The sequence below is a fragment of the Cololabis saira genome, chromosome 3 (genome assembly GCF_033807715.1).
Source record: "Cololabis saira isolate AMF1-May2022 chromosome 3, fColSai1.1, whole genome shotgun sequence".
NCBI classification, from domain to species: domain Eukaryota; kingdom Metazoa; phylum Chordata; class Actinopteri; order Beloniformes; family Belonidae; genus Cololabis; species Cololabis saira.
This window is the reverse complement of record NC_084589.1, coordinates 5,445,672-5,458,125: the sequence shown is the minus strand read 5'-3', so window position 1 is coordinate 5,458,125 and position 12,454 is coordinate 5,445,672. Positions and strand designations below refer to the sequence as shown.

Sequence of the window (12,454 nt, the reverse complement as noted above, 5' to 3'; positions counted from 1 at the left end):
TCCTCAGCATGCTTCAGACAAGCCTACCTTGCTTACTATATCCCAGAATGCAATGCAGCCTCGGCCGGGCAGCGCTTTTTTCTTTTTTTTCTCAAAGCTTTATTGAGAAAACAGCTGCATTCGGACAGTGATGTGACGTGAAGGCAGAAAGGACTAGTTGCACCGTGGAGAGGGAGAAGGAGGAATATAAATGTAAGTAACTTTAATATGCTCCTATGGAGTTTCCCCAAGTTCCATGTCCTTCTTTATCCCCACCCATGGACATAACTACCGATCCCTCTGGGTATGAGCAAAGTACCAATGTGGAGTGCCCCCCACCTGACCCACCAGCGGCCACTCCACCAGCCCCATCAGTGCTCAGGAGGTCTGGCCGGGAGTCTCGTCCCCCAGACCGCTATGTGCCTTGAGGGACTTGATTCCTACAGGGCACTGTTTCAGACTGTCTTCATCAGGGATGGGAGGGTGCGATATTCTGTGTCTTGTGTTCATGTCATAACCTCACCTGCCCACTAGAGGCAGCATTTCCCTCTCTCTCTTCCTATATAGGTGTTGACCTTTTTCTGAACCCGGCCCTGTGAGCAGCCATTTTGGGACTGCTGTTTGGAATGTTTGCTCTCCCTGATTTGAGATAAAGAATTAACCTGCCTTGGTCTTTGTCATCTTTCCTTGGATGTTTCAGTACTGAATCGTTCATTTAGTAGGCAGTATTCAGTGCATACTTTGCAGTATGTAGCATGTAGTGCGGTAGTGTCCAAATTCGGAAACAGCCCCAGACTTGGGCTTGGTTCTGGGTTTCCACCTGCCAATGGGGAACTAAGTATTCTTTCCTCCTGCATACAACACTTGCACTCAGCATACTTCATTCAACCAAACACAGCATACATGACTGACACTCTACATTAAAACCTACATATACTTTTGGTTTATTTTGATTTAATTTTTACTTTAATAAATTACATTTTTGAATTTGGTGACTCATGTGTGGACTCCCTCTTTGGTCGTTTCCGAATTCGGACACTACCGCACTACATGCTACATACTGCAAAGTATGCACTGTATACTGCCTACTAAATGAATGATTCAGTACGCTGCTCCAGCAGACCGTTCACACAGCAGTGTGCTACAGTGTATCCCAGAATGCATTTCGCACCAAAACGTCAGCGAAAGATGAGATTTAAAAGCAGACTAGAAGCTGTTTTAATTTCAGCTGTAGCGCTGTTAATATGCCACATTATTACGTTTTAACATCTTTTCAGGTGTAAAAGTAACCGTTAAGATCCCCACCCTGGGCTCAGTTTATCCAAATAACGCCTGTTAAGAAATTTGATCCGATGTTCCGGGGATCAAAAGAGCCGCCGGTCCGGCCGCATCAGCAGCTCACGGCCGGAGAACAGACGCGATCGCCGGGTCAAACTACGGCGTCGTCCCGGGGAGAAACCTGCAGCCCTGTGGAGAATTGTCGCCGGCTGAAATAAATCATTTAGGAAAATAAATGTTGGTTTATTAGATGAAATCTAACAGTCGTAGCTGTCACGTTAGTTTGTCTGAATATAAAGTGAAGCTTCATGTTTTTACTAGATAGATAGATAGATAGATAGCTAGATATAACTTTATTCATCTATCTAGTAAAAAAAGAAAACACGAAGCTTCACTTTATATTCAGACAAAACTACAAACTACAGAAAAAACAAAGTGCCTGGGTCTCACGGTTCGGTCATCACGTCTGACAGAGGCCCCCAGTTTATTTCAGAACTTTGGTCGTTGTTGGCAGGAGCTTTGGGAGTGTAGGTACACCGTACTACTGCATACCACCCACAAGCTAACGGCCTTTGTGAACGTTTTCACAGGTCCCTCAAAGCAGCACTGTGTGCTGCGCTCTCGGATGGTAACTGTGTCGGCCGCTTATCGTGGGTCATGCTCGGTTTGCGCACGGCCCCGAAGGAAGATTTGAATGTGTCTTCCGCAGAGCTGGTGTTTGGTCAGCCGCTTCGTGTGCCAGGAGAATTTTTGCCTGAAAGTTCGGCTCCGCAAACTCACCCAGCAAGAAGTTCCTTCGCATCAAATAGTTTTTTGACCCCGGGACCCATTCACAACTGTCTTCAGCGAGCATTCATCCCATCGGAGCTCAAGTCGGCTCGGTTTGTCTTCGTGCGGCATGATGCTCATCGTTCACCCCTACAGCCTCCATACGATGGTCCCTTTAGAGTCCTCGTTTTTTTGCTAGACCTAGGTGGCTGCAAAGAGCACGTTGGACTAGATAGGCTGAAACCTCCTAAAGTCTCCTGCAATAATGTAAACACCATCTGGGTGGGCCCGCTGATGTTTGTTAATGGTGTTCAACAGGAGAGAGAGCGCTGTGTTACACAGGCATCAGGTGGGATGTAAACAGCCATGATGATCACTACAGTGAGCTCTCTCGGTAGAAAAAAAGGCTGACATCTTACAGACATGTACTCGACGTCTGGGGAGCAGTGTTGATCAATGATTGTCCCGTTGTTGCACCAGTTGTCGTGCACGTAGATGCAGAGACCCCCTCCCCTGCTCTTACCAGAGTCTCCAGTCCTGTCCCCCGTAGCAATGTGCGGCCCGCTAGCTGCAGGCTGGCATCGGGGATCTCCGGACGAAGCCAGGTCTCAGTGATGATCATCACTTTGATGATACTGGTTCATATATTTACCCCCAATTATATACATAAAAAATACTATAAATCTATATATCAACATATCTACATATAACTATAAATCTATATATATTAATAGAGTTATATATATATATATATATATATATATATATATATATATATATATATATACTGTATGTATAATATAACTCAATATATCCATATACATACCTACATATAACATATTTATATCCATAATATACATCTACATATATTAATAAATGCAACAACTTGTGCTTTGTATTATTTTACCTCTTTTCTTATCATTTTATTTGTTATTTACTGTTTGTGTCTTGGTGCCGCGGTTCCTCCTCCACACCAGCAGGGGGCGCAGCAGCGGCTCCCCGTCTCACGGCCATTGTTGTTCCGGCGCTGGTAGGCAGCATGTTGTCCAGTCTAACGGCGAAGATCGGCGAGGTTCTGGTCCCGGGGGATGAGTTCGGGTTCGAGGCCGAGGACACCATCTCCCTGGCGGGCAGCAGCGCCCCGCCGGAGCGGGCGGTGTGCGGCCCGGGGCTGCGGCGCAGCGGCGCCCGGCTGCTGGTGTGCAAGAGCGGGGTGCTGAGACACAAGCCCCCGCACACCTTCTGGGTCGAGTCCCAGCAGAAGAGGGTGAGTACCGCGGCACAGGCGCGGCCGAACCGCCCAATGGGCCCGGCAGAACCGCCAGACGTGAAACGGATTTTCTCAGAGCCGAACCCACCGAACCGGAACGCGTTAAATGTTAAATCCTCTATTATTTAAAGGGAGTCCGCGGGAGCGGTACCGGCTCAGGTGAGCAGCTGACGTCACCCGCGGATTTAACAAGAAACAGTTATATTAATAGTTATATGGGCTTTAACTAGTTATAATAATAGTTATATGTGCTTTAACTAGTTATAATAATAGTTATATGGGATTTAACTAGTTATAATAATAGTTATATGGGCTTTATCTCGTTATAATAGTAGTTATATGGGCGTTAACTAGTTATAATAGTAGTTATATGGGCTTTAACTAGTTATAATAATAATTATATGGGCTTTAACTAGTTATAATAGTAGTTATATGGGCTTTAACTAGTTACAGTAATAGTTATATGGGCTTTAAAGCAGCACAATGTAACTTTCAGCTTTTGTTGAGTTTGGCGGCTCCTTTGGACAAAAGCGGTAGTGCTTTACCAATAGTGTGGAAGGGTTCCTACCATCCACCTCAAAGTTATATATATATAGTATAGAATATACAGTAATATTGCATTTCGGAACAAAATCCAATAGGGTTGTCCTATTGGAATGACCTTGGTGTCAAATCATAACCTTTTCACTATGTAGATTCTAAATTTGGACCCATGGACTTACTCATTGGCTTCCTTGTACCATACATCAGTTCCAGAATCCTAATATTCTGCCAAAATATAGGTTTTTTGTTATGTTTGATCCCGGTAAAATGGATGGTAGTGTATAGCTTAGTATTTTTGGAGGTGTGTGTGTGTGTGTGTGTGTGTGTGTGTGTGTGGGGGGGGGGGGGGGGGGGGGGTTCATTCATTGTTCATACTACGTATGAATCGGTACGTATGACTCAGTATGTACTGTAGGTATCATACTAAAATGCATGATTCATGGCGCTCTGCCAGGAGATGCTATCCCTGCTTCCGAAAGGGCTCCTGTCTAACCACTGTCCTGGAGTAGAGTTCCAATAGACTTCAGTCTCAATATGCAAGCCTCCGAACATTAGGACAAACTTGTCCTTACCATAGATTTCAGACCAGTGCCACTGGACCTGCTTGACTACTGCATATATTGACTGGTCAGCAGCACTCACTGGCACCTGGCCGGGGTTTAGTAATGTCACTATCTCCTTGATCTTGTCCATCACGTGCTTGATTCTAGCAACCGAGTGGGCCTGATCTCACAGCAGAGGCAAAAATGATGTAATGCTGACCTCAAATGGCTTTCCTCTCTTCTGTGAAGCATGGTGGGGTGACCAAGTTACATCCACCGGCCCATCTGTTAAAATTACTTTCTCCAGCCACTCGTACTCCATTGCCAGATGTGGCCTCAGCAGACTGGTGTATGGGGGTGTCACACCACTCTGGGGAGGAGAGGGTTTCTTCTTGGTGAAGAAGGCCGGCCGGACATTGGTGAAGGTGTCTGGAAGTTCTGGAACTCTCTTCACTATCTCTTCTCTGAACTTCAGCTTTCCACAATCTTAACCTTTGTCTTCTTATGTTGGGTGCTGAAAAACAGAGATGATGGTTCCGTGGAAAGAAGTGGTTGCTGTTGTTGCAGTGAGGTTGTGGTCTATGTTGTCCATGGCTGATGTTGTGAACAGCCCTTTTCGCAGAACTGGTGGACAGACCACCCCGTCTTCCATGTACTTACTGACTGTTGCATCTCCCAGCTGTGCAGATATCTCTAGAACCCTGTTGTATGGAATGCTTATGCCATGCTCATTAAGCATGTCCACCAGCTTTTGCTTTCTGGTCTTTGCGTAGATGGACATCCCCATGTAAACAGGGAATGGGGTCTCTCTATTTTTGGAGTGTCTGTGAGTTGCACTTCCTTCTTTGTACTGTGTGTAGCAGTTGTACTGAAGCAGCTGAGCAATTGCTTGATCGGTCTTTGATGCACCAAACCTCAGCTGAGATTTGATGTCTGCTCTGTGTTCAAGCATGGCCACAAACTGAAGAGGGACTGTGTGGAATGGCCTCCACAATGCAACTCTCATAGAAGGTTCCATCCAATGTGGACTTGTGGTCCAACATATGTCTTCGCAAAATGTTAGCTGCTTTGCTAAGAATAATAGCTTCACTATAATAGTCAGAGGCTTCTGACAAGACAAAGCCTACCTCTTTCTGGAAAGCCAAAAGAAGATCCCTTCCCTGCTTGTGAGCCTCAACTCAGGTATTTCTGACAGCAGTTTTTCCTTCAGTCTTGTGGAGTTGACAGCAGGTGCATCAACACCCTGCTGTTTCAGGCGCTGGGCATACAGGTGAACTATGTCTGTAAGTCTGAAGACTGAAGGACCCTCACCAGATTTGGTGGTCTCCACTAGATATGTGACTAGCTCTGAGAATGCCTGTGGGTGGTCATCCTCTTTGGTTGCATGTTCCTTTTCCAGTCTCTTGGTGGCTCTGAGGTAGGACCTCTCTCTATTGTACAAGTCTACCAAGCATGCAGCATGGTATTGGAGCTCCTGTGCAACAACATCTTCACCGCTGAGTCTTGCAATAAGTTTTCCATCATTTAAAGTCCGGGCCCATTCATTAACCCTCTTATTGAGATTCATTGTCATAGCCTTTCTGGTCTGTTCAGAGGATGTGAGTTCTTTGTCATATATGAAACACAATGAGCTTTGAATGCTGGTTCTGCTAAGCTTGGTCTGGCATTCCACTGGCTGAGCACTCTCTGCCTTAAGTTTTGAGGTTCTCACTCTTTCCAGTTTTGTATTTGTCAACATAGCATGACAACTTTGATGGTATTGAGCCTTGTTCCTCCTCAACGTATCTTCAATGCCACCACCTTCATCAAGTCTGTCTGGATCAACTTTAATAGGCATCTCATTCATTGCATGAAAGATGGGAATATTCATTGCAATCATAGTACCCATCATGCCATTCTGATTGTCGTGCGTGTGTGGTGATGAGAGCTCATTACCATTTTTCTCTTGGCAAAGACAACACTTGCTCCAGTCAGTCAATTTAGGCAGTCCTGGATGTTATATTTGCCATTTTGATTTGATTTTGATTAATCAAGATTTCACAGTGTGATGATGTGTTATTTATTGAAACAAGGCCCGAGGGGTTATCCTTTTACCACCATTATGCACAATAAGGTATGGGATACAACTAGGTTCGACAATAACTTATACAATCTACACCTAGCCCGATCATTCATTCAGTATCATGTAAGTCCTGTTCGATCTGTACACCATCTGGGTAAGTCCATGAATAGTCATGCTTAGCCCCCTTACCCTTGGCTCGGCTCTCCCGCGCTGGCACACCCTGTCAATTCAGGCGTGGCTGTCTAACTAAACATCAAACTACATGTAAACTACACTAGCTAACTGATGTGGGGCTTATTAGACAGCATTTAGGACACTGAAGCCATTACTTAGTTACACCAAACTAATGACTCAGCTGATACTGAACCCCATGCTGAGTTTCACAGCAGCTGGTACCGACAGTGTGCCCTGGCTGTGCATTGACATCCGCTCTGTTGAGCTGCTACATTACCCCCCCCCCCCCCCCACCACCCACCCACCACCACCACCACCACCACACAGACACACACACCCCACACACACACACACACACTAAACCTCTAACAATACTAAGGTATACACTGCCATCCATTTTACCAGTGTCAAAATTTTGCAGAAAATTAGGATTCTTGGACTGATATATGGTACAAGGAAGCCAAAGTGTAAGTCCATGAGTCCAAATTTAGATTCTACGTAGTGGAAAGGTTATGATTTGACACCAAGATCATTCAAATAGGAAATGTCTAAGCAATTTTGTTCCGAAATGCAATATTACTGTATATTCGATGGCGGCCATCTTGAAAAAAGGCCGCCATCTTTTTTTTTTTTTTGGCACAATGGTTTTATGAAAAGAGCAACCCCTAAGGAGTATGTGTGCCAATTTTGGTGCTTGTAGCCGCAACTGAACGATTCACCTGTTTTCTGCCTGTTATTTCTCTAACTAATAGTGCCAGTGAAGGCGATACAGACCCCTCAGACCATGACAGAAGTTCATTAAACCTGTTGGAAGTTGATGTACCATCACAATGACTCTGGAAATATTATATTAAGGTGGAAAAGTTACATAGTACTGCTTTAACTAGTTATAATAGTTATATGGGTTTTAACAAGTTATAATAGTAGTTATATGGGCTTTAACTAGTTATAATAGTAGTTATATGGGCTTTAACTAGTTATAGTAATAGTTATATGGGCTTTAACTAGTTATAATAATAGTTATATGGGCTTTACCTAGTTATGATAATAGTTATATGGGCTTTAATTCAATTCAATTTTATTTATATAGCGTCTAATATAACTATAAGTTGATAAGTTGTCTCTAGATGCTTTCCAGAGACCCAGAACATGACCATAAACCCCCAAGCAGTTATTACATAAACAATGGCAGGTAAAAACTCCCCTAGTGGGAGAAAAACCTTAAGCCAAACAGTGGCAAGAAAAACTCCCCTCTAGGAGGAAGAAACCTTGAGCAGGACCAGGCTCATAAGGGGGGACCCTCCTGCCGAGGGCTAGACTAGGGGGTCAGGGACGTCAACAGCACAGCAGGCAGGTGGAAGCAGCAACGGGATGACCGGGGGTGGGGACCGCAGGCAGGTGGAAGCAGCAGCGGGATGACCAGGGGTGGGGACCGCAGGCAGGTGGAAGCAGCAACGGGATGACCAGGGGTGGGGACCGCAGGCAGGTGGAAGCAGCAACGGGATGACCAGGGGTGGGGACCGCAGGCAGGTGGAAGCAGCAACGGGATGACCGGGGGTAGGGACGGCAGGCAGGTGGAAGCAGCAACGGGATGACCAGGGGTGGGGACCGCGGGCAGGTGGAAGCAGCAACGGGATGACCGTGGGTGGGGACCGCAGGCAGGTGGAAGCAGCAACGGGATGACCAGGGGTGGGGACTGCAGGCCAGCACGCAGCTCCCGAAGCTCCAGCCCAATCAGCAAGTCCCAGGTTGGGGTGCAGGGTCGGGGAAAGGTTGAGAAGGGGCAGGGCTTTAACTAGTTATAATAATAGTAAAAGAATAGTTATATGGGCTTTAACTAGTTATAGTAATAGTTATATGGGCTTTAACTAGTTATAATAATAGTTATATGGGCTTTAACTAGTTATAATAAAAGTTATATGGGCTTTACCTAGTTATAATGATAGTTATATGGGCTTTAACTAGTCCTCCCGGGACTGTAAACACCTTTAACAACCTTCAGTCCTGGACCAGCAGATCCAGACTAAACTTGCTGATGGTCCAGTCTTAGTCCTGGACCAGCAGGTCCAGACTAAACCAGCTGATGGTCCAGTCTTAGTCCTGGACCAGCAGATCCAGACTAAACCAGCTGATGGTCCAGTCTTAGTCCTGGACCAGCAGGTCGGTGTGATCTGATCATCAGCAGGTTCCTCTAACGGAGCCAAAGCTCCATCAGGATTTGCTGGTTCCATCATTGAGCTCCTTTAGTTGTGTGTTCAGATCATGTGGTTGATTGTGAGATTGTTGCAGTTCCACTCTTGTGTAACATATCTGGTGATGTGGAGAGTGTCGTGTCCTTCACGTGGTCGTGAACTTATTATTGACGTCACGTTTCCTCATATTCTGGACTTCACTGCATCACCAGTGAGTGTCGCCAACGGACAAAACCTCAGAAAAGTGCGTACGCCAGCCTTGGTGTGTGAGTGACGGACCGCAACTTTCTAGGTTCACGTCATTCTTTGTACATCCGACCGTGAGCGTTGAAAGTGGCAAACGCACGTTTTTTGTGCGCCGCATGTTTTGTACATCTGGCCCCTGGTCTGGCCCCTGGTCTGGTCCTGGGGTCTGGTCCAGGGTCCTGGTCCGGTCCAGGTCCCTGGTCCATGTCCTGGTCTGGTCTGGTCTGGTCCGGTCCATGTGCCTGGTCCAGGGTCCTGGACTGGACCAGGGTCCTGGTCCAGGGTCCTGGTCCAGGGTCCTGGTCTGGTCCAGGTCTCTGGTCCGGTCCAGGTCCCTGGTCCATGTCCTGGTCTGGTCTGGTCCAGGTCCTTGGTCCAGGGTTCAGGTCCCTGGTCCATGTCCTGGTCTGGTCCGGTCCATATGCCTGGTCCAGGGTCCTGGACTGGACCAGGGTCCTGGTCCAGGGTCCTGGTCTGGTCCAGGTCCCTGGTCCAGGGTCCTGGTCTGGTCCAGGTCCCTGGTCCATGTCCTGGTCTGGTCCAGGTCCCTGGTCCATGTCCTGGTCTGGTCTGGTCCATGTCCCTGGTCCAGGTCCGGTTCTGAGTGTCCTGTCCCCCCAGTACGTCCCGGCCCGCGGGGAGACGGTGGTGGGCGTGGTGGTGTCCCGGTCCGGGGACGTCTTCAAGGTGGACGTGGGGGGCAGCGAGCTGGCGTCCCTGTCCTACCTGGCCTTCGAGGGGGCCACCAAGAGGAACCGGCCCAACGTGCAGGTGAGTCTCAGGGGTGGGGTGGGGGTTGGTGTCTGACCCCTGACACCCCCCCCCCCCCCCCCCCCATGTCCCTCTAACCCCCCCCCCCCCCCCCCCCCCGTGTCCCCCTGACCCCCGTGTCCCCTTGACCCCCCTGTCCCCCTGACCCCCCGTGTCCCCGTGTCCCTCTGACCCCCGTGTCCCCCGTGTCCCTGCAGGTGGGGGACCTGGTCTTCGGCCAGTTCATCGTGGCCAACAAGGACATGGAGCCGGAGCTGGCCTGCGTGGACGGGGGGGGCCGGGCCAACGGCATGGGCGTGTTCGGGGGGGGGCGGCCTGCTCATCAGGGTGTCCCTGGGCCTGGTCCGGAGGCTGCTGGCCCCCCACAGCCCGGTCCGGGCCGACCTGGAGCGGCTGTCCCCCTGCGAGCTGGTGGCCGGGGCCAACGGCCGGGTCTGGGTCCGGGCCGGTACCGCCCAGCAGACGCTGGTCACGGCCCGGCTGCTGCAGAGCTGCGACACCATGACGGGGGCCCAGCGCCAGGAGCTGTTCCGGAGGGTGGGGGGGGCCCTGTAGGGCCCCGCTGGGGCCCCCCGGGGCCACGGACCAGACCAAGAGCTGTTCCGGAGGGTGGGGGGGGCCGGGGCCACGGACCAGACCAGGAGCTGTTCCGGAGGGTGGGGGGCCCCGGGGCCACGGACCAGACCAGGAGCTGTTCCGGAGGGTGGGGGGGCCACGGACCAGACCAGGAGCTGTTCCCGAGGGTGGGGGGGGGCCCGGGGCCACGGACCAGACCAGGAGCTGTTCCGGAGGGTGCGGGGGGGGGGGCCTGTAGGGCCCCGGGGCCACGGAGCCACGGACCAGACCAGCAGCTGTTCCGGAGGGTGGGGGGGGCCCGGAGCCACGGACCAGACCAGGAGCTGTTCTGGAGGGTGGGGGGTGCCCCAGGGCCATGGATATGATTGATCCTGGATGGTGTTTCCATGGCGACAGACTGCTTTTACAGTTTAAATGTGCTGATGGTTTTCAATAAAAGTTTGTTTTTTTACATAAATGACTGAGTTTTCCTGATCGTTGAATATAAACCCCTCTTAAAATTAATAATGTTCCACCTTTTGAATGAAGCCATATTATTTTCTTCATGGATGATTTGGAATTTTCTGTTTCTGATATTATTAACATCATTTTGTTACTGGGTAAGTACCATTCATTGTGCCAAATGGAGAAATTGTAAACCCTCAGGGCTGAGATCCAGAATAAATGTTTCCTCTGCATTAGGAGGAACTGGCTCACCATCCCCTACAACACCTTGAATCCCGTGCAGAGCTTTAGAGTTCTCACCTCCAATAATGTCCAGAACCACATCTGTGTATTCACCTTTCTTAAAGGGTTTGTTGCCTGTTTGGGTGTTTTTTGCTTCAGCAAGGTCCTTTGTTGCTCTGGCCCTCAGATTCTTCCATCTAAATTTTACTTGTTCTCTTCCTCTTCTGGCCAGACCCCATTGCATTCACATTCTGGGTGATTTCAACCCAAATGTCTTTCTTCCTTTTGTTAGTCACCACTGCAGCAGAACTTCCTACTATTGAGGCATAATGGCACTTAACACCCTCCAGCAGTGAATGGGTTTCTGCAATTGTGAAATTTGGTCCTTTTGAGTCCATGGTCCATGGGAAGTGGAAGATGGCGCCGGTGTGTCTGGCCCGCTTTCTGACGCTCCCGACTTTTGTGTTGTTTGTACTGTTTCTTGTGTTTGTAACGAGATCCACACACTCTCTGCTGACTTATAATCGCCATGACTTATTAAAAGTCAAAGCCACTGTGGATTTTCTGGCGGAATATGGCCTAGGCGAGCCAAAAAACTTTCTTCCGCCTCACCTGGCTGATGTCCCATCACACCTGTTCCGTGCTGGGCTTCCACTTCCCCGGAGGCGCAGACGCCGGGGGAAGCGCAGTGGGCGCCTAGTCAGACTCAAAGCCTGGCTGGCCCTCTCTCCCAGGCTGGCACAGTTTCCCCGTCTCTCCTTGCCGGAATATGAGGCATGTCTACGCCGCTATGTCTCCCGGCGAGCCCTCGTTCCGGTCGGCACCTGGTTGGTACCTGTTGCCTGCCCGTATGAGGCGCTCCATGCTCCGCGTCTTCGCCTGTCTCATCTCCGCCGTCCTGGAGGAGTCAATCACGGCAACCTCAAGCCACTGAACCGGGCAGCTCACGCGGCTGATGCCCCGGCTCTGACTAGATGTGCGCTGGTAAACGCAAGATCCATAAAAAACAAGACTTTCATTCTCCAGGACTTCTTCTCCTCACAAACTCTGGATATACTCTTTGTGACGGAAACCTGGATAAATGCGGGTGAGTCTGCTGCCTTCACAGAGCTTCTACCTCCCGATTGCACCTTTTTTAATTCACCGCGGCTCACTGGTCGTGGAGGAGGAATTGCGACAGTTTTTAAGAACAAGTTATATTGCAAGCTTTTGTCGCCACTGTTTTTCTCTTCTTTTGAACTGAGCTTGTTTGAACTGGGTCGGTCGGATCCGATACTGTGTGCGGTGGTTTACCGGCCACCAAAATATAACCGAGACTTTATAAAAGACTTCGCTGAATTCTTGGCTGGTATCATGACAAAGTATGACAGGATTTTAATTGTTGGTG

General features: G+C 49.1%; 1 protein-coding gene across 1 annotated transcript; it reads left to right on the top strand.

The window, feature by feature from the left end:
• Positions 1–3,035: 3,035 nt before the first annotated feature.
• LOC133440826 (exosome complex component RRP40-like) lies at positions 3,036–10,506 on the top strand. The gene is given in 4 exon segments (XM_061718149.1): positions 3,036–3,292; positions 9,676–9,825; positions 10,023–10,127; positions 10,129–10,506. Coding segments are annotated over 4 exon segments (735 nt in total). The 5' UTR covers positions 3,036–3,064; the 3' UTR covers positions 10,381–10,506.
• The last annotated feature ends 1,948 nt before the right edge of the window (positions 10,507–12,454 follow it).